This window comes from Cryptotermes secundus, unplaced genomic scaffold (genome assembly GCF_002891405.2).
Source record: "Cryptotermes secundus unplaced genomic scaffold, Csec_1.0 scaffold1182, whole genome shotgun sequence".
NCBI classification, from domain to species: Eukaryota; Metazoa; Arthropoda; class Insecta; order Blattodea; family Kalotermitidae; genus Cryptotermes; species Cryptotermes secundus.
Genome location: NW_019737098.1, coordinates 38,188 through 61,316, shown reverse-complemented (window position 1 = coordinate 61,316; position 23,129 = coordinate 38,188). Strand labels below are relative to the sequence as shown.

General features: G+C 37.7%; 1 protein-coding gene across 4 annotated transcripts in view; it reads left to right on the top strand.

Annotated features, from left to right (window-relative positions):
- Window positions 1–19,373, top strand: part of LOC111870203 (transcription factor CP2) — a 193,325-nt gene extending 173,952 nt beyond the window's left edge. For all 4 annotated transcript variants that reach the window (XM_033753718.1, XM_023862294.2, XM_023862296.2 and 1 more), the window contains 4 exons: window positions 2,750–2,939; window positions 5,869–6,065; window positions 6,597–6,841; window positions 10,838–19,373. In XM_033753718.1, coding sequence (XP_033609609.1) covers window positions 2,750–2,939; window positions 5,869–6,065; window positions 6,597–6,841; window positions 10,838–10,887 — 682 coding nt within the window. In that variant the 3' untranslated portion in view covers window positions 10,888–19,373. The remainder of the gene's footprint in view (window positions 1–2,749; window positions 2,940–5,868; window positions 6,066–6,596; window positions 6,842–10,837) is intronic.
- The last annotated feature ends 3,756 nt before the right edge of the window (window positions 19,374–23,129 follow it).

The window sequence follows — 23,129 nt, the reverse complement described above, 5'->3', positions numbered from 1 at the left end:
TCCTTGACTTTGTTTCTACCGGTCCATACTTCTGAATTATCCAAATGTACGAAGTCACCTAGTCAGAAAAGAATATAGAAACTGACGTTCTAAAATTCCAATGTGAAACGTTAACGAAGACGTAGATTCTCATCCGTCAACTTGACGAGTCTCAGTTCCAGCATACATCCAGCAAATATAATACTATAATTATAAAATCTTGATATTTTGTGTGGGGTGAAAGAATTTGTTGATCAGTAATGTTGGTACTAATTAACACCGTGACATTGGCCCACTGTGACTTTGTCGTGAGTGCACGTTTCTATCATGCAATGTCACCAGTTCCTAGTGAACAGCGAATTAATTTGGCACTGCTTGGGAAGAGGGTTGCTGTGACATTCAGAAGACGGCACAGAAGTCAGCAGGGCTCTGGCGACACAAGGCTAGTGTACTATCATAAGCGACCGCGACACCTGCGCTGCCGAGGAGGCTGGAGAGCAATTATTGTGTAAGAACATCTTTCTCCTCTAGCATGCCCAAGCATTTATCTAGATCAGCGCAGTCCTTATTAACTGAAAAACTATAGTAATTCCGTTTATTCTGTTATAATGGAACAAGAACAAGGATTCAAGAAAAGTAGATTCTTATAAATGTATTTAATTAACTAGTTAGTCGCTGGCTTCCCACCGCGGCGGCCCGAGTTCGATCACGGGTCTAGTCAAGTGGGATTTGTGGTGGACAAAGTGGCACTGGGGCAGGTTTTCTCCGAGTACTTAGGTTTCCCTTGCCAATCTTCATTCCACCAATTGCTCCATGATCACCCTCACCTATCATCAGGGGCTGGTACAATAGGCCAGAAGTAGCCGCAGTACAAGGGACTTCATCCCGCCCCACTAACAATAAGGAAAATGAGGCTAACTGAATTAATTTGTATAAATAACAAAATTCCTTTCAATACAGGACCATCATGAACTACTGATAATTATTTAGTTGTTTTGAAACTTCACTGTTAATAAAAAGAGGAAGTTATAATTTTTGTCAGTTAATGTAAAAGCTGCCATTGGATGTTAGCTCGAAAGATCCTTGTTTACTGTATACCTTAAGGAAATGCATCCAGATAGACTGCATATTATGGAACGCTGTCTGTAATAAAACCCAACTTGCATCAAGCTAAAGCTGACACTCCAAAACATTTTGACCATTGCAAAATTTGTAGCCAGACACTGGATATGAGGTTTCACAGCATTGGCTATGTAAAGTACTGTCTTATATAGGATGCAATGCCATTTAGTTTGGTACTTAGTGTACTAATGTTCCAGAGGAATGTACTGCCTACATCTTCAGAGTTGAAGAATGAACCAAGCAGCAAGCACAGTTTACTACACATGGAAAATGTCCGTGGATACAGGTCAGAGTAGTAGCCCAGAGAGGAACCCCTTCAGAGGGCCCCAATCTTATAATCCACACATTTTGTTGGCTCTCTCAGGGTTACAGTCATGGCCTGTATCTGTGTTTCTATGCATGGCTGACTGTTCTTGTTGCTTGTTTCTTGCTTGTCTGTTTGGTTTATTCATTAACCCTGAAGATGGAAGCCAAAGTTTCTCCAGAATGGTTGTTGGCATCTACCAGGCTATAAACAGGGCTGATTAGTGCTGTTTACTCTCACATCCAGGCAGTCCTTTCATATGTTTTAGCTGTGGAGGTGGGAAACTACTGTTACCCCATTCCCTGTAGTAATCGGTAACTGAAGAAGTCATCACAAGAATTGATTTTTTTGCTAAGTTATTGTGTGTAAGTACACACTCAGTTACTTGAACAGATCAAATTGTGAGCTGAAATTACTATTTACAAGTTCATTGTTGTGTTTTTTCAATTATTAGTCTGTTTGTCTTTGATTGTGTCCAGTTGCAGAGGCAAAGTTTGATATAAATTCTGTCCACCTGCTTTATAGTTGTGTATGTCTTTGAGAACATTCTGGTAATTTGTTGCTTTTTACATGTGTGCTTTGTATCACCTATCAGCTGTCTCCGTTAGATTTCTTTGTTATGCTCTTTGGAAACATATGCTTATATGAATTCTAAATGTTTCACTTGAGTCCTTATCTCCTTTATTGCAAACCGAGGCCTGCCTGGGAACGTTAACTATTCATCACGATAACCCAAAGTATGATAAAACCTGTGGTTGCTAATAATTGTTTCTTGCATTACATAATTCATGGACAGTTAAAATTAACTGGTACTGTATTGTTAGCCCTTGCTCCTGCAATGTAAAATCTGTACATTCTTCAAGGAATTTGTAATTATGATTGGTATAATGTGAGGTTGTGCAATGATGAATCCTAGAATTTATGCAAGGAGAATGATAGTAATTGATCAGATATTTTGAAAGTATTGATGTAGAAGTGAATTTCTATATTGTGCTAATGAAGGCTTCACAGTTTGTATCTTTATAAAGAATAATCCTGTTCATTGCATGTCTGCATCAGTGTTGCTTCAAGGATGACTGTGATATGGCAGAGATATTACTTACTACTTGTTTCAGCTGGAGAGTACAGCTCATTTTATCCTGATACTGTTTTCCAAGGCCATCCTATTTTCTCTTCAGTCTAGACATTGATCTTCTGTTTAGAAGGCACTGAAAGGATAAGCAGACTGATAATATTTGACTATGTAAACATGGAGACCATTCTGCATTATGCATGCATGAAGTGTTCGGTATTGAAAAATACATAATGTACTGAACAGAAGCTGTATATTGATCTTCGTTGCAGTGGGAGCCAGCAGAGAGGAGGTCGTGGCACTCCAACAGACAGCAATTCTGTGGCACCTGTGGCCATTGTGACAGCCAAGGAGGAGCGCAACAGCCAGCCAGTAGTGGCTAATTTGGCTGCACTTCCAGCACCAGCTACCAGTGCTGTGTTGCCAGAACCTCAGCCTCTTCAAACTGCTTCTGACTTACCGGTGAGTTGGTCTCTCAAGTACAGTGCTGCTGTAGTTCTCCAATATGCCCTCTTAAAGTTGAGCATAGTCTTCACTATTTTGTGCCAGACATTAAGCTTAGCTTTCCAAATCTCCTTCCATTTATATTCAGTTTTAGTTTGGTGCTGGAACCGAAATTTTGTAGAGACAGTTCACCTTCCTAAGGCATTAGTGTAGTATTTTTCTAGAGGGACTGAAGGAACTCATAAGACACCTCAATTAGGATAGATACTCGGAGTTCAGAATTTGCATGCAGGACTTCCAGAATACAAAGTGCCCAGTTTAAATTTTGTGTAACATATTTGCATCACTGCACAATATTATATGACTTAGCTTTTGACACCATTTATTCCTTGGGCTGGAACTGTTTAATAAATCATGCCCAAATAATGATGTGTCCTGCAAGAAGTCTACAAACATAGTTAATAATAACTTTAAAGAAGTGCAGTTCTAATATTGCAGCTGTTATCTCTTGTTTGTTTTTGATAAAAGCTTTCTTTTGCTGCACAAATATGACTGATGAGGTGACAAGCTTCAAAGTGTGTTACGTTTCATCTGTGATTTGTGAATGAAGACTTCAGTAAAGTAAAATAAGGATGCTGATCTCATAAGCATTAAAAAGGTTCAGTTAACACATCATAGCCATTACAGTCATATCCCAATCAACAGGCGGTGTGATTCTGATAATTAGCTGACGTATTTAGTAATATATTGGGTTTGTTGAGGTTTGGCCAGATTATACTGACTGGGATATTTCTGATTTTCTTCATACCTTTCCAATGCAGGGAGCATATCTTCAGCCACTCTGCAGCTAATTTCCACACACACACAGCTTTTTGTATGTTTGTATTCATTCTCACCTTTGTGTTTCATGACCATCACCTAGATTCGCAATATATTGCGTCTTTGGGGTGGATATAACAAAATTTGTTAACTATCAATTGTTTGCACTTCTTTTAGCCTGATTTCTGGCAAGAAAATAGGCCTGCAGGGCCATGCAGTGGCCTGTGTGACCTCTTCAAGATTGGATCTTAGTAGGAATTATTGGCATTGGGTGCCATCCCAGCACCGTATGTTCTTGAATTGAATTTGAATTTGTTTACATTCCATAAATGTGGTACAGGTTAACATCATAGGATATGGAACAAGTCAAGTATAAATACATAATATCTGTACAATAATAGTTTTGCTTGAAAAGTTAATAAAACTTTAATGCAGTATTTATATTACCATTTTAATTGGATAGATACAGCACAGTCTGCAAATAAACAAAATGATACAGTAACATGCTTGGGAATACACTTCAGCTTAAAGTTGATACTAATTTTTTTTTTATTGCTAGTGGGGTGGGACTAAGTCCCTTGTACTGCGGCCACTTCTGGCCTATTGTACCAGCCCCAGATGATAGGTGAGGGTGATTGTGGAACAATTGGTGGACTGAAGATTGGCAGGGGAAACCGAAGTACTCAGAGAAAACCTGCCTCAGCGCCACTTTGTCCACCACAAATCCCACTTGACCAGACCCGGGATTGAACCTTGGCCACTGCAGTGGGAAGCCAGTGACTAACCGCTTGAGTGATACTAGTTACTCTTTGTATACATTGAAATATTCATCTATGGAGTAGGAGTGAGTAAGTAAGTAATGTTTCAGTGCTGTTTTAAACTGCTTAATATTACCAGTTGCTTTTTTGAGACTTTGAGAGAGGTTATTGAACACTTTGATGCCGAAGGACTGAGCTTCTTTTTGTTATAGAAATAGATTTGCTGAATTATTGCCTCGTATTTATGTTTTGGATGTCAGTATTTAAAATGTACATGCTTTTGTTGTGTACCAAAAATAATAGGACTGAGAGTATGTACTGTGAGTGAAATGGTAATATTTTTTTAATTTTTGAAATAAATCTCTGCAAGAATCTCTATTCTTCGATCCTGTGTTAATTCTAATTACCTTCTTTTGCATTTTGAATATTTTAGTGCTATCTATAGAGTTTCCCCAGAATATTATTCCATATGACAGCAGAGTGAAAGTAGGCATAGTAAACCATTTTCATTACTCCCCGAGATATGTAAAACAAGTACGAGTATATTTAATTTCAATAATTGAATGTTTTTAATAGTGCATACATAAAAATATTGTATAATAACCCAACAGTAATGGGATATTACTGTTCACTGGAAGGTGAATTACCCTTCTTTCATGTGGACTCCACTAGTTGAGGGTTGTGGTTTACTAACATTACCACCACTTGATTTTTCTTTGGGGAGAAACCTGTCTAATATCATTTGTTCTTGTCTATTTTTTAAAATTCCTCTGAAATGTTGCATTGCATTGTCATTAAACAGGTTGATACACCTGTTCACAAATGCGATATTGGGGTGCCACTTCTATACAAGGCATGACAACCACATGATTGTTCAAGTTTAAAAATTGGATTTTCCTCATATTTTTTGTTCAAGTTTCAAGTTGTTCAAACATCAAACCATTCAAAGATCAAGTATCGACTGTATATGCTGAGTGGTTATGATTTTTGTAAAATAATGTAAGCATAGAAGGTTACTTTGATGTAAATTATTGGTAGTGGACAAATGAATACTTCTGGTGTGTTCGGTATTGTCACTGTTTGGGATGAAGATGTGGGGCATAATCATGTGAGGGGCCAAAGCCGTTCAGATGTGTCTGAGCCCCTAGGCATATTGCTGCAGTAGTATGATTAGACCCATGTCATGTTTCTCAGGTTGTGACCAGTCTGCAGTGAATAGAAGAACTTATCAGTTTCTGTTTATTGTGTCTTAGCCATTTATGTTTGGTTCAGTTGGATATATAACACATTAGAGCCCTGTGTCCACATTTTGAAGTACTGTAACTTCCATCCTGTGTGGTCCTACTCACTGTCCCCAATTTTGCTTGCAGGTGTACCTCCAGCCTCTACCCAGTGAAGCCACAGCACAGCAAACTGCACAGTGGCTGCAGTCCAATAGGTTTGGTTCTTATCTACGGGTATTCGCCAGCTTCTCAGGGGCAGACATTTTACGACTCTCCCGTGATGATCTGATTCAGATTTGTGGCCTACCTGATGGAATACGTCTCTTCAATGCTCTGCATTCTAAGTGAGTGTTATTTTCAGATTGGTAATGCAGTACCTAGCAACTGTTGTTCTGACATATTAAAAGAGTACCCAGTAGCCTGAAATGGTAAGAGGACAGTGATTCAAACATGCAAAGAACGTAGGAAAATGCTTTACAAGTCCTTATCATAACTAGTTATTCTGGGATGTTTCTGCTGCTATTGTTTTATGGTTGGATATTTGATTGTTTTATGATACTGTATAGACTGTAGCATTGAGTAGGAGTAGTAATACTAGTATGAATAATGAATTTTTGTATATGGACTGATGCTCCACTGCATGGCTATTAATATACAGACATGAGAGACCTGTTTCACAGTGACCTACTTCATCACCCATTCACAGCTTGTTCCGGTAAAGTTACATGAAATAAAATGTACCATTTTAACATCACCACAGTGATCTCTGTGTCTGTTCTTCTTTTATTTCTGCTTCAGGCTTAATTTAAAATAAGAATGTGCAGTTGCTGTATGGCTGGTTTTTAGTACAGTTCTTCTGTATTTTTGTTCATCAGGGCCATTGTCCCTCGCCTGACACTCTACCTGTGTGTGGAGCAGAGCTCAGTGTACCATGCCCTTTACTTGGACAGCTTGTCTTGTGCTGAGATGGCTAGCAAATTGGCTCAGCTGATGGGCATTACAGCTGATCAGATACATGACATATATATGCAAGGACCTGGAGGAATACATGTCCTTATTACTGATGATGTTGTGCGCAACATCAAGGATGAAGCCATGTTCACCATTGAAATATTGCAAGGTGAGAGAATATCCTCTCTTTTATCCATTTTAGACTTAAGAATGGTCAGTTGTAAAGAATTCGGGCGCCCAATAGCCAAATTGTCAGACGTTGTGTTATAAGTTTATCCCCAGTTAGATGCTAGAAATGTGGAAAATATCAAGCTTCCATAGGAGCGGCAGAATCTGATTCTGGAGTTCTTTCAGCTCAGAGATGGATTCATTTAACCTCTTGGACAGGCAGAGGTCAGAAAGGTCATGAAAACCACAATTATAGGCATTTGCCACCAGCGCAATAAAGGCAACACATGGACCATTAAATGTCAAATTCATGTTTTGTTCTCGGAATATGATTGTATAGGTAAATGTTCATGATATCCTTTGCACTGGAAGGTGAAAGTATTAGCAGTTTCAAGATGCAGCTACTTGCATGTGATTGAAAATGAAGCTATTTAAGTAGTATATGCTGCTTGAATGTACTTCATTAGACAGGAACACATTTATTATCTTGTTTCATTCGCAGCGTGCAAATAATCATTGCTAAATTACTGTGTGGAAGTGAAATAGAACAGTTCTGCATTATATCAACCACAAATTAGGTTTTTGTGATGGCTATTTCTTTGCTTCTTTCCAGTTGTCTGTCACTTATATTCACAGAACTGAGTGTTGCTAAGTATTTGGTGATAAACCGCAGGAATGCTTACAAGTTGATGAACCGATAGCCAAACAGTGCTTTGTATTATAAGTGTAGCAGACTCAGAATGCAAGAGTTACACACCATCACAGAACCACAATTGTTATCTTTATTGTCTGCATGTTGTGTGTCACAGTGTGGTTTTTTGGTTGTCAACACAACGTTTTTTTAAGCAAAACCAATCTAACCTCATGACTCGTGGTACGTGGGTTCAAATACCCAGTGGAGGTCGTCGAATTTTTAAGGGCGGAAAAATTCAGGGAACAAGTCCTCCGGGATGGACTTTAAGCCATGGGTCCCGTGTCGTAGCTTTACGGCACGTAAAAGAACCTCATACCTCCAAAGGAGGTCACTGAGCAAAATTGCGGACGTTTGCCGCCTAACAGCAGTCACTAATACCTCTGGTAGATGGGGGAAGCATTATAGATACTTCTCAGCCAGTAGAGAGCGGTCTCGCTGGCTGGGCAGGACTGATGGTAAGCACCAGTACTGGTAGGATATAGAGACTGGTAGAACTCATAGAGGGAAGCACAATGGACCAATACAGGTCTCAGTGCATGGGGTAACCCACCCTCTCTAATAACTAACTAACTAATATCATTGTACAACTATTGGTTTTATTTTAGCATCTGCTGCATGTTTTGACCCATGTTTGGGTCACCATCAGACAGTTACTTAAATATGTCGCTTGTTATTGAACTGTCTTAATTTGGTTCATATTAGTATTATTTTTAAAATCAGTTGATTCTGTATCTTGTCATAATATGTTGGCATATTCACATGTAGGATGGTATGTGTGACAAAAATGATGGGTTCTAGTTCAGATTATTGGATTTATTAGCACTTGAGTTACACACACACACTCTTAATCACACTTAAATACATGCAATACAGCCATATCACTGATTTACACACTTTCCAGTTCACCATTGCGCACGCACTAGGATCCTCTGTTTACGCTAGTCGTCTCCTACCAGTGGATCTCAACACAGAAACTAGCACTTCAAATCACTCCCAATATTACACATAAATTCTTCCATTCACACTTTAAATTCTCACAGGCCAACCTCCCATATTCTTCTGTAATCCTGGTTCCAGTTCGCTCTGTTCTTGTGATTCCACCGCTACTTTTTCTCTCTTGTAGCTTATGGCAAACTCCTAACTCAGGACTATGTCACCCACTTATATAGCCAAGGGACAGACAGCTCATCATTGTAAACACGTCACATGATCGCTACCCACTACTGCTGTGTGGCGTCACCTCATGCGCAAGGAAACATCACATGACGGCCATGTACTATTGTGTGACGTCACACCACACACATTGCATAGCAACAGTCTGTCTGTAGACATAGAAAACACTGTTCCTGTACTGTTGGCCACATGTGTGTTGTGGGTGCTGTCTAGCAATTTGTTTACATGCCACAGTATTTTGATATTGTCACATCTATGGAGGGTACACATGATGAATGTGTTCTAGATTGGATTTATTGGCATTTTGGTCGCAGTCAGTATAGCACTATAGCTGATGTACACACTTCCCAGTTCACCGTTGTACACACTAGGATTCTCAGTTTCTACTAGTTTTCTACTGGCAACAGACCTGATCAATGGCTAGGCTTTTACAATATCTTCACTGTCCGTTTCCTGGCAACGGATTTAACACAGGAGCTATCACTTCAAATCACTATGAAGTCTTCTTCGACCCAACTCTCAACTCTGTGTACTGTTGTATTCCCATTCTCTTGATTCCCTGTTGTTCCTTCAAACTGGTTTCTTTCATATATGCTGCACAGGCGCTTGTCACAGAAAACGTGTCATGTGTTCATTACGCACTGTTGTGATGTGATGTCATTGCACATGTGCAAGCTGCACAGACACAAAGAAAACATTGCTGCTGTATTGTTGGCCAAGTGTATGTTGCGGGCATTGCCTATCAATGGATTTACATGTTACAGTATTATAATTAACCTTAGGGCTAAAATTATTTAAATTAGTATTTATGTCTTTTTGATACAACATGGGTTTCCATGATGCTTGTCGTATGTTAGAGGGTGGTGATATCTTCTGGGACTGTTGTTACTAGTTCAATATGTATAAATTGCAAATAAGCACATTTCTTGCTATTACAGTCCTTTAATATAGGTATTATAATGATAACAGGTAAAGATGCTGTATCAGTATACATATATATAGTATTGTATAGGCCCATTGCTGGGTAATGATTTTGAAACAAACAGTGAAACATCCGCTAGGGAACAGATCCTTAATAAGCAAACATACACAACCATTATTAGGTAATGCCTTCACAAATGCACACGTTCCCATGGAAACGATTGGAGTACAACAGTGAACTGTATTTCTGAGTGGTCCGTGCCAGGATGTTGTAACCAAGACTGGTTGGTTTGGAAGTTTGTCAGAGTTGTCACAGAGTCGGTTGGCAGTCAGTTGTAAGTCTGTGAAGAGAAGACTTAGTTGGTACAGTTGAAGGTTCCCCACTCTTATGAGCCATTTCCAGAGAATTACTAGTGGAGACTGCAGCAGGCTAACAAGACTTAGCATGTGCTGTAGTGATTTGTAAAGTGTGGGAATCAGCACTGTGGCACTATAATTAAGTGTAGTTACAAGTCTTATGTTAAAGTGGTCAATGACTCCAGTACATATACCCCACAAGAGTGTGTGACAGTATATATATTTTTCCACACCATTGGACCTATTTCAGCCAAATTTGAAATGATAGCAGAGAATCTCCCTGGATAAATTGTAGACACTTGAAAATAATGGTACGGGTATGAAGGGCCAAAGCACAAGATGTTAACTTCCTCAAGGCTTTACTGTACAGAAAGATATCATTACTGTTATGTGGTCAGTGACCAACAGTTGTTAACCAAGCAACAGTCAATTTTTTATGAATTGAATTGTTTTTGGCATTCAGTAATCAACAGTGGTGTGCTGTATAACAATCTGTAGCATTTCCAGAGTAACAGTCAGGGTCATTTGCATGTGGGACAGTATATACAGTTTTGGAAAGTGGGAGGGATTGTTTCAAATACAAGAACATTTCATTACACAAGGACTGCTGATCAACCCAGTGCTAAAAATAAGGAAGTGTTTATTTATTATCTGGCTTCAAAGCAAATGATACCCAGACCTGAATATATAGTGAATAAGAGTAGTTGACTGTTATTCCTTCTTTTATGCTTTAGCTGCTATATATTGTGATATTGGTGAGGAAAACAGCAATTTCTTTGGCAGAGAATGGGTGTTCCACAAGAATGTTAGTGTATCAGTGTAATTAAAACTGTTGATTGTTTTAATTTTCAGATCAGTCAGGAGAGAGATACCGACTCCTGTTGAAACCTGCTTCACGCTGAGACGAAGTCTCAAAAATGAATCGCTCATTGTATTATTCATGCCATCACATTAAAATAAATAAGTTACATTATAATTCCCTTTCTCCCCATAATTTGAGAATAAATGTTATGTCTTAGGAGTACCACATGTTGTGTAGATGAGAAAGAGCATGTGATATAAATAATTACAAGTTATATGAGTCAGAGAAGAATCACATACCAAACTTTATTAATTCTGTGACTGAAGTACTACATTGTTAGAGTTGCATATTTCCAGACTTTGTTGTATTATAATTTTAATTTTGATGTTCGTCTAAGAAACTGCATTGTGACCAAAAAATTGTTCTTTTACTGAGTCAAAACTTCCAAATAAATACAGCTCAGGATAATCATTAACTTGTAAAGTAGTCAAGTTGCATATGCATGAGTAACTGATACATGTTGATTTTCCAAATAATTATGCCTAAAATGAATATCTTTTATGTAAGGTGCATGTACAAGTGATGATTTCAGAATGTCACATCACATGTGTGGAAATATTTACAGAATTTTTGCAGAGCATGAACCTTAGGTTTTGAGTTCTTTGTGAAGGCATGCTGACAGGTAATCTTGGCAGAAGATACTACACATGGCTGCTTCCATTGCTATGTTTATTCTTTTTTCCTGTATTAAAATGCTGTTTGTAAGACACCCAACAAGTATGAAGATGTGGATTTCACTCAGTGGGACTTGCTTTTCTGCACTGAAAAGTAATTAGCAAGAACAGATTAAAATTTTGTAAGATTGAAGTTTCCATGGTGACTGAATATCATGAAGTCTTCTTAGGTGATGAGCATGTCAGTGTGGTGACTGCCCAACATTTTTAAGACTGTTTGCCTCACAGACTAATAATGGAGGCAGAAATGGTCACAGAGATGTTGGAAACTCACTACATACTGATGGCTGCTGGCCTGAGGAGACTTCATAGAGAATAATTTGTCGACTTTGTGAAAAGTAGGCATTGAAGTTTGAAGCTTTTCACAGTCCAGCACATACATTATTTTAACAGGACATACAGAACGTGATGCTTGACCTTCCAAATGGTCTCTGGGTCATAATTTATGTGCACATGTATTTCCCACTCATGTAAATATGACTTCATGAATTTATTGCTTTTGTTGGGGTATGGAAAGAGATTTTGTTATTCATCAGCAGGCATAATATAGAGCAAGCAAGAAAGCAAGGCAAAGTTGAAGTTTAATCAAAATAAAATTGTAATACTGCTTAGATGTTAATGTTATAAATTTATAGTTTTGTTTTGAAGTCTCTGTACTAGTTTCTGTGTTGTATTTTACATGTTTTGCTGAATGTGATTGTTTTTTGTTTTTTTTTTGTTTGTAACTGAAAGTACAATTTATTTTTCAGGTTATTGCCAAAATTAATGGTTGCTTATACTTAGTATTGCTCATTTGTACACAGAGGCAGAAGAGATAGTGTCAGATGCTTTTTGAAATTTGTCGCTATTAAAGCCAATTTAATTTTTTCAAGAAGAAATACTTTAGTAAATAAGATCTAAAAGTTTGTGACATTGGTATATTAATAGAGTTATTGACTTTCTGGACATTATCCATGTCCAAAATGTTCATAATTGTGTACATGTCTTGGTGAAAGAAAGTATAGGACATTAGGTTCTCACAGCAGTGACTCTGGAGAATACTGTATTCTGGGTTGTAATGCTATGTACTCATTGAGAAGTTCACCAATATTTTGGAGGAACATTCTGCCTTCATCTGAGAAGCAAACCAAGCAGAAGTGCCTGCTTCTTGCTGTCTACTTTCATAGCATACTCTTTGACCCTGAAAATGAAGGCAGTCTGTTCATCTGAAATGTTGGTGAACTTCTATCAGCTACACAGAATTGAATTCCAGTACACTTGGTAAGAAAGTGTAATTCCTGTACCTTGATTTGGTGTTTATACTCAGTACACTTTCTTATGCAGGCACTGTTAATCATAGCCTCTTCATTTTCTAAATCACATCAGGCTGTGTAAGTAGATATTGAAACCAAACACAATGAACCTACTGTTGGAGAATGTAAACGTAAGAGTCATATAGTAGAGAAATACTTCTCTTCTAACAGAGGTATTTATTCTAAATTTGTCAGAACTGTGTTATAATTAAAGAGGTTGTTGGCAAGGGGCATGAGTTCAAGAAAGTAAATTTTACTGGACAGACAAAAAGTGAACATATTGAAACAGAACTTCCCAAGAACTTCAAGATTAAGGGGACTGTTTACTTAACCTCACCCATGCTGTTCTTAATTATAACTGTATAGCTCCTAAATCACACTTCAAATTTGGGACTTGTGATCATGTCCAAGAAAATGATTGTTTGGAATCAGTCTCATTACAACAAATTTACCTTTAAAAAATATTCTTTATGTTAGAGCTTCTCTACATGCTTGGATTCAGAGGCACTCTACAAACATGTAAGTCAGTAAGTAAGGCCACACAGGCTGCAACAGTTCAGACTCAAGGTCTTTACAAATAGAACACATTAGATGGTTCGTAACTAGTACAGTGGAACTTTGGAATCATCCCATTTTCTCGTGTAGTACAGGAATGTAATGTGTATTTAATTCAGTTTCACCAAAATATAATTTAATCATGCCTTTTTCAAAATGACCTCAGTGGTTCTCTTCAGATAATGTTTATAAGTGATGTGCAGTGTACATATTGATTTCATCATGTATGGAAGAGTGTTAGCAGAAAGTAGTATGTGACTTCTTGTATTTTACATTATATGGTTACTTTTGATTTGCTGAGATGAAATGCCAATTTGGCTGGGACATGTTCGAGTACCACTGTTTCCTTTCCACCCCTTTGCACCCCTTTAATTATATTTTTGTTATTCTGTCAGTGCCATGGAAGGAACAGTTCTGCCACACAGAAAGGCAAACAGCATTATGGACAAAATTATTATGTCACATGTAGAGTATTGTAGGATTAAGGTTTTTGAGAAATTCAAGAAGGAAAAACGAAATGGTGTATTAAATGAAAATAGAGTTTTAAAGGTGAAATGAAAAGATAATGTACTTGGATAGAAATTCAGCAAATTTCCTGATCTTATAGTGTGGAAAATATTGACCAGTAGTGAATTACAAGTGTTTGATTTATCAGATTTACTTTGTCGTGTTAGATTTCAGTTTGCTGGAGTAAAATGTGATAATCGATTGAATTGAAATTAAATATGTGATTCTACTTGTCAGTTTAATTTCCTACACTCAGTTCATACCAGCATAACACAGTAATCCAACTTTAAGAACCTCTAATTACCATTGTAATATGCAGGTGATAGGTGATGTTGGTGTCTCCTGTTTTGTAGTTCGTAGTAATTATACATATGTAAAGTAATCTGCATCATGCCTCATAGTTGATATTTATGAATGAAGTAAGTTCTCTGAGTTACGGTTCGTAGGTAGGTGGAAAACCACCTCTGAATTTTGAATAGTATAATTGACCATGAATTTATAGTCATGTTGAATATACTGAGTTAGTGAAGTGGAATGTACCAGAGTAGTATATGTTGCTTATATTAAGAATATTTGTTATTGATGTATAGGTAGATTTTGTCACATCTTAATTATTGGCTTTACAGGAAACAGCTTCATTTAATAATGGTTGTAATGAGAGTACTGTAAATCACCACCAAGTCTTTAACATTTTTTTATACCCAGAGTAGTGATGCAAATGAGTTAACCCCTCATAGGACAGTAGTAACTATGTGTATTGCTCACTTTGGTGTTAAATAATAGACATTTTGTCTTCTGGAGATTATATATGGTGTTCACTTGGTTCCCAAAGCAAACTGAAATCGTTTTGCTAAGCAGTAGTAACTGGCTGATCATTGTAATGAGATATGTGTTTTTCTTGGATGTAGGAACCAACTTTTAAAAGATATAATAAGCTCTGCCTTAAAAATAGCTGAATTGTGGTAGAACGTGGACTGTCTTAAGCACAGTAATTTGAAGGTGTTAGGATTGCCTCCAGTCCAGAAGTTTTTCTGCATTCAGATGTTGTGGTTGTAGAGTGACCCAGTATGTTTCAAGACAAATTTTATGCTGTAATGCTCCCGTCTTACATTTTAAGGTTACAGTTGTGGATGCCCAAATAAGATGGTCCAAATGCTATGTATAATGCTTTTAACACACACACACAGTGAGTTTATGTTAGTTTTATTCCTGGAAGAATTTCCATTACTCCCATTTGCTTCATTTAAAGTAAGGTAGCTTGTGAACTGTTTACTTTAGAAGTAGGAACGTTAGCTGCTGCTTTTTCACATCTCACAGACATTAATATTTTTAATACTCCATGAACGTAGGAGCTTTTAAAATATTTTTCTCGTGTTTATTTTGCATTAAGATTAATGCAGATCTTTTTCCACATTAGTATTGTATATAAATTATAAGCTTTGCTCAGCATTTGATGTCAATTACTAACATTAATATAGTTTTGCTAGGATGTTTGTCTTCTTCATCTGGAGCTCCAAGCTCTGGTGTGATAATTGGAGCTTCTTGTAAGTCAAGTTGGTATGAGAATCACTACTAATATATTTTCAACATTTTATCTTTTGTATGGTAAACACTCGTTTTGTTTTCTTTTTTAAGTCTATAAACAGTTAAGCATATATAATATATAGTTTGTATAGGACAGTGTTAAATGTCTATAATATATAGTTTGTGTAAGTCTGTGTTAGACATTCAGTGGATAAGAGAAGCCACTAAGAGAAAAGTTTTATTGTCAGTTTTTATAAATCACTTTGTGCCTGAGAATAATGATCCATAAGCCAGAGTAACTTAATGCCTGAAGGACTTGAAATTACTGCGGACTTTTCTGTAAATTTTTGCAGTTGCATGATCAGGGAAACCTTGGAATTATTGTCTTATCAGACCATGTCTGTTACAAAATTATGAAAATAACTGTGATGTAGATCATCATGGTTATCGTACAGGAGTCACCGTCCTCGTGGTCATTCTTATTTTAGGATATATGAACTTAATTTCAGTACTGAACTCCTTCATGGCTTAGTGTGAATTGTAGTTTTATGTCTTTGCATTGACTTTACAGTGCTTTTATTTTGCAGTATCATGCATAATGCTAAGTGGAGTCTTTTTAATCTTACATTGAACCAAAACTACCACAGTAATGAACATTCTTAGATATTGGGATTGCTTTTTTTTTTTTCTGTAAATTCAGGAAGTTTTGTTTGAATGAACACTTATTTTATGTGTTTTTAATATGCCATAATAGAGAATATATTTACATACATATTATATAGTTGGGAATACCCAGTTAATCAGCTGAAATATTAACTGTTTATGTTTTTTCCTTGTCTGCGACTTGTTTAGAGGCAAGAAAGGGAAATGTATGAAATATAATTTCAGAGTTTATTGAAAGATGTAAACAGTATGTTCTTAGAACTTAGCTTGTAGGGTGCAAATTATGTTAAGGAAATTTGAAAAAGTTTGAAGACTAATATCCCAAAGAAATGTACAGAATTTACACTCATAAAGATTAAGACACAGCTTGTGTTTGTGAAGGATGTATATCCATAGCAGAATGTAGGCAAGAACCCCGATTAAACATAAATAGCTGATTTTCAAGCCAGCACAAGACATATTTCCTTCTTTCTAATATATGTGGTAACTTGGGAGTGGGAGAAGCAGTGATGCAAGTCTCCATCCTGCATTTTAACATTTCATCAGACAAAGTAATTTATATTGGTTAAATGTTCAAACATATAATGTTCATGAAGAAAGCAGTTTTCTGGGATGTGGCACTGTACACGGTGCCACATCCCAAAAAACCGCTTTCTTCATAGTCACCACTGTGAAAACCTAAAATCTTACATATAATGTTCAATTTTCTATGTAACTATGTAACCAGTAGTACCACAAAAGTGTGGAAAATTGATAAGAAAATCCATTTTCATACTACCTCAAATCAGTTTCATGATCATACTGGTTTTTCACTGTGGCATTGCTTCCAGGACCTACTTGCACTGTTGTAAGATAGGCTGATGAATTATTCAGATAAGTAAATTGTAATGAATTGATGTAATTGGTTTTTAATTAGTTGAGGTAATGTTACGAAAAAGTAAAAATGTTGACACAAAATGTAATGAGATATGTGCAGTCTCATGCCTATGAATGAGAGATGTGCAGGCTCATGCCAATGTCGTGGTCACATCATATACAGGTATGATCGACCATTATATGCCATTTGTAAGCCATTCCAGAATATAATGTTGACCACATCTGTCCAATTGCTCTGGAAACTCTTATGACGTTTGCCTTTACCTCACGTTCAGCACAAATGAAGGATGCAAGCAAATAGGAGTGTCCTTTGTATGGAAATCTATCTCGGTTGAAATATCCAAGGAACTGAACATTCGTTGAATTTGTGATCAAATAGCTCTTCTCAGGTTGAACAACCATTCCAAATTTCTCCAAAGTACTTCTCCTATATTTTCTAAATTCATGATTCCTTCACCAATAATAAAAGAGTCAACTCCCAGGTACATTTCGGCTACAGGGAAATGTCCAGTTGTATGATATAAAACATGTCTCATTACAATTGTGTTTGCATTTGAGTGAGTGATGTTAATAAACATTGATCCTGATGGCACACCTCCTTTCTTTCTGAATCTCTCACGGATGTGTTGATGAAATATTTCACCAGCGCTCAGATGCGTTGTTTATTCCATACTGGTTTCACTGTCCAGGTTTTGCCATCGGATCCAAAGAACTTAGTCAAATCAAATGAGTTGAAAATTATCTTAAAATCATCGTGAATGAGCCAAGGTGGAATGCTCTTGTCGAATTCTTGATAGTCGACCATTAAATACTAGTGATTCCGATGTATTCGACACGTCTTTTTTATGTACGCCATTCCTCCTGTTGCCATCTCAGTGTGGTAGGCTATCAGTGCATCTTGAGTTTCCAACCGTTTAGTATATGGATGAAAGAACCGAAATTCTTCAACTATCACATCAAGTGGTATTCCCGAAACTGCTCTGATCTTATTCTTTCCTGGGGTTGTTATCTGGGAACAGAAATACGCACGTCTGGGAACCCAAAGCCTTGTCGCCCATTACCAATGACTTCCCATTGTCTGTAGATTGATCCACGAACTTTTGGATATGCAAGAGCTTCTCCTTTCATCTTAAAGCCCTTCTCCCTCCAGGGTAATCCACAGGATTTATCTTTTGAAAAGTTTCGGTTTTCTGTTGCTCCACCAATCGTCAGAGGAACAAGTTTCTCTTTCGCTGTAAAGTCATCTGCTGTGCTTTGCATTACTACTAGGTACTGTTAGTTCCGCGGAACTCTAGCCATGGTAGAGGGGTCATACCATCTCTCACGGACCGAGGGGGGGCAGCGTTATCAGCTTATGTCAGCATGGGTACTACCAGTTTGGAATGTAGCATCTTGGAGTGTGGTCAGGTGTATAGTACAATGTGTTGCTTGTTAGTTGGTCTCTGTAGGCAATGTTTTCCACTTGGGGAATAGATCTGAACATCACCACAGCAAGCATACAGCTTCATGTGCTCCACAACAGCGTTTACCTTTCCGCGCAGCTAAAGCTATGAGGCACTAACTATAGGTAGGGTCATGGCGAACCGTTGCAGGAGCATACTTCCTGTCATACTTCATTAAGTCTTCTTTAACTGCCTAAGCTGAGGAAACGAATCTTACATATTTGTCCATGACATTATCCACAAATCTTCGACCAAAGTAAAGATTGGTGTAAGAACAAGTGACTTTGTGTAGACCACGTTGAACCCCTCCTTTCTTTCAAGCTTCTCCATGTTTCCTTTGGCTCCAAATGCAGCCATTTGAAACCAACCAACCATCCAACCATATGCAATCTCATAATATTTGGGCCTTTGGTGTTATAGGTATCTCATTTGTGAACAAGGCAATGCAGCTCAATAAGACTGATGAGTCTGTTGCTATACTTGAAGAGGATGCAATGTAAAACGCTTTTTAAAATCAGTGCAGAACACGGTCCTTCTAAAGTGTTCAGAAACTTTTCCATTTTATACAAAATTGATTTTCAATTGAAGACCTGTATTATCCTTTATGATATATTAATGAATTACTCCATATCACAGCAAAGAGTAAATTGTGAAACTGTGGGTGAAATGAGAATTTGTTTCAGCATGACCGTGTTGCTTTCCTTCTTAACTCTTATTTATCTTGATTTTGTACAAGAGGAGCTGTAGTTTGATGTGAATGCCAGAGAAAGTCATTTGACTGCCTGAGTATTTGGGTCAGGTTTCAAAATTAAAATTAGTAATTATTTCATAGAACTGAAGAAAATTTTCATACATTCCTCTCTCCATGTAGTAATTCGTTTATACATATTGAAGTGGAAATTTCTGTGTAGGCTTTTAAAAATATATTCACTTGTAGTAATTGGCCTTGTATCACAGAATGTATGTTGGAAATACGAATATATTTCAACTGCCCGTTTCAGAATGTGTCTTATTTTATTCTAAAATACAGTCAACCCTTCAAGTATATGTGCATGTACTTCTTACCTTCAGGTTATCCATTAACAGATCAGTAGCTTGCTGTATAAGCAAAGTATATAGATATTGTCATGTATCCTAGGTAGTGCGAAGAGAAATTAATGGGTTCTGGATTAGGCGAAGCTATTTATTGGGTAAGTCATTTACATTTACAATCACTCTGAAGTAACATCTTCTAGATAGTGCAACATGACTAGTCTCTTGTCTTCTGGTTCTTAGCTGGGTTTCTTCTGCTGTGTTAGCCTTTGTTCTGATCTCTTATATTCCCTTCTGATGAAGGGCTCTCCTGAGAGGAGCTGGTCCATTTCTGTAACTGTTTATAAAATGGAATAACAATTTTGAATAAGAAGTCCTGAAGAAAATTAGCATAAATAATATATTCCTTAGATCCTACATATTATTTATCCTTAAGACATTTTCATTCAACAAGACAGTACTGAAATAACTTATTTTATACATTGATAAGAAAACCCTTTAATATTGTGCCATGTCTGCTGAAAGCCAGAATAGTGTAAGAAGAGACATCAGAATTCTTCAACCTTTCCAAGGATCAAGCACAGTATTAAAAAAAAAGTACAAAGTAAAGCTATCCCTGTAACAGGCCATGAAGGCCCATAGGGTTGTGAGACATTAAGGGTCCCACATTACCTTGACAGTCGGCTGAAAGATGGTGGTAAGGTTGTCAGGCTTACGCGCCGGCCACACTTCACTCCCAAGGAAAATTATTTAATTAATTCCTGGTACTCATTTCTGTTAGAGGCTGAGTAGACCCCAGGGTCACTTTTAATTTATTGATGTAGTGGCTTCATTATTTGTTGCTTAATTATTGTCACTTCTATTAAGATTGTAATTTAATTCCTGTGGCAGTGATTACACTGATTCAGTTTCCTAACTGTAAATAGCCAATTACAGGGGAGCACAATTAAATGTACGCAAAACTGAAGACCTGTTTTAGAACTCATAAAGGCCACTTTCCTGTTATATAATTCTAGCCCTAGAACTCGTGTGTTGTGAATAAACTATTGTTAACTCATAGTCCAAGGAAGAAATAGTTTAACCCATGTCTGCATTAAGTTTATTCATCATAACCCCACAATGTAGCACTTGCATGGTGCAGGTTTGTGGTGTTTACTGATGAATTATTTCTAGGTTCTGAGACAAAATGTTATACTCTTACATGGCCAGGAATATTTGAGATATTCTGCACTATTGATTTTGCTAGAATGCTGCGTAGGAAATACATGTGCAGCAGACATTTCTCAGAAAGTGATTTCACTACAGCTGCAAGGGTACACCTGACCAGACTGGCGGTTTCATGTGGCTTAGATTCTGCTGCACAGTCACTCCCACAATCTCTGACCTTTCAATCCCTTGCCTTCAGTTATACCTCCTTAAGATGATCTTCATATCCTACATCTTGCGAGAACCTACAGCAAGACACTGGTGCCCTCTGCTGTAACACCTATTCCTATCCATGAAGACAGTCCTTCCACTTCCTTTCATTTCTGCAGTCCAACCATCACCAACAGCAGCTAAAACCTTTATAGTGACACTCTGTAAATATAAATGCTTCTGATAGGGAACTTGGGCATATCAATGGTCAGAGTTCTTCCTCAAAGCCTAGAGCAAGGCGTTCTCTATTAGAAGAACTTAATTTTGCTTCGCTTTCAGAATTGACACTGAGGAAAAGAAAAACTGTATGAGTGCACTTCATGGACTCAAAAGGAAATATAAAGGAAAGAAGTTGAAAAAACTTTGTGATGGGACAGTGTTCCACTGATGGAGAATCTTTCATTTTTCTGTTTAGAAGCTGCCTGAATTTTGGCAACAATTTTTAAGAAAAGTAGACAGAGGCCTGAGGCCAGGAGGTGTAATTTTGTTGGAAAAAGTGTTTACTCTGTCCCTTCTTAAACATAGCCCCAAATCCTATATGCTTCTCTATACAATACTCTGCCTCCCATCCAGATGATCCCTGTAATCCATCTAAATACTGTACCATTTAGGACAGGCATCAATGCTCACGTGTTCTGTGCACTTTGGCACTGTGCACAGAAAATGTCTGGTAGAGATCCACGTTTCGTGTTTAATGAAATGTCAGTCAGAGAGAAGTTAACATTTCGATCAGAAGTTTGAGTGCAGTGAGGGTTTTGAGGATTGTGGAAGTCAGGCAGGACATGCAACATTGCAAATCATGCTGTAGTTTTCATGATTCTTGGCCTATGTAGAAAGTGGAAGGAACCAGTGGCTTACTATTTTACTCATGGAAGCACTAATGCAGAGGTGATTGTGCAATACTTGAAGGAGGTTCTCGATGCCTATCAAAATACTGGACTGAAAGTCATTGCCACTGACATGGGTGCCATTATTGTTAAGGCCTTGAAACTGTTGGGAGCTACTAAAAAGAAACTACTCTTTAGATTTCATATTTAAGAAATGGCAAAAGTATACAACCCTCCCCACTGCCTGAGGTGTACCTGCAAGCTATTCTTGAAACATGATGTGCAGTTGAAGTCTGAGCATCTGGACAGCCAAGTTCCTGTTATTGCTAAGTGGGAACACACAATGAAATTGTATGAATTCGAAAACCCCAGACCGTTCACCAATTGTACAAGCTGAGAGACCCACCTCTACTCCACTGCACAGAACACCATGAAAGTGAGCTTGGCTGTACAAGTTATAAATATACTGTTGCAGCAAGCCTCAGTTGTTTAGTGGCCACAGGTAAGGATCACTGCGCTGTATACTATGAACTATACGTTGTCTGATAATAAAGTTTGTGAACTCATCATGGTAAAAGTGCTACACACCTCATTGCTGAGTATCACTATGGTTACCTTCAAAATACTCCCCTTGGGTAGCTGTGCACTGATGCCAGCAACTAGTCCTCCCTTCAAAACAATTTTGGATGTCATCAGGGTCATCAAAAGGCTTTCCGTTCGTATTTCCTTCATCATCAGGAACAGAAAAAAGTGATTGGGGGCTGGATCTGGTGAATAGGGCAAGTGTTCCAGCAGGGTTATTTGTTTACTAGCTAGAAACTCCCCCACAGTGTTGTTATCTGGTGAGTTCCTTTGGGACCATTTTTGCACACACCTTCCTCATGTCAAGATATTCAGTTAAGATTTTCCTAACTGTTTCTCTGTTGATGTTCGCTTGCTCTGTTATGCTCCTGACAGCCAATGATTTCCACATACAATTTGACGAAATTTTGCAATGTTTTCTTCAGTTCTGCTTGTTGCTGGGTGTCCAGAACTCTCTTCCTTCAGGAAAACGTGTCACCCACTTGTAAACTGCTGTTTTCTTCATAGCATTATGTACTAGCATCTTTTTGATTTCACTTCCACTCTTGCCAAGTTGGACAAGATATTTAATGTTTGTTCTGACATTTTTGCAACGGCACAGAGAAACACACTCAGACAATTATAGACGCCACTTCGAAAGAGACTGACATAGATCAACAATAACACAGCTGTGAAACTTTGATATGCCAATGTCATCAAATCATTTTTGCTTAGTGGGGGGTGGAGTCCAGCTGGGTCCACTCTTCACGGCGGCCACTGATTGGCCTATCGTACCTACCCCGGGTGATTATGATGGAGAATTTGGTGGAATGAAGATTGGCAGGGGAAACCGAAGTACTATGAGAAAACCCTTCCCAGCGCCACTTTTTGTCCACCACAAATCCCACTTGAC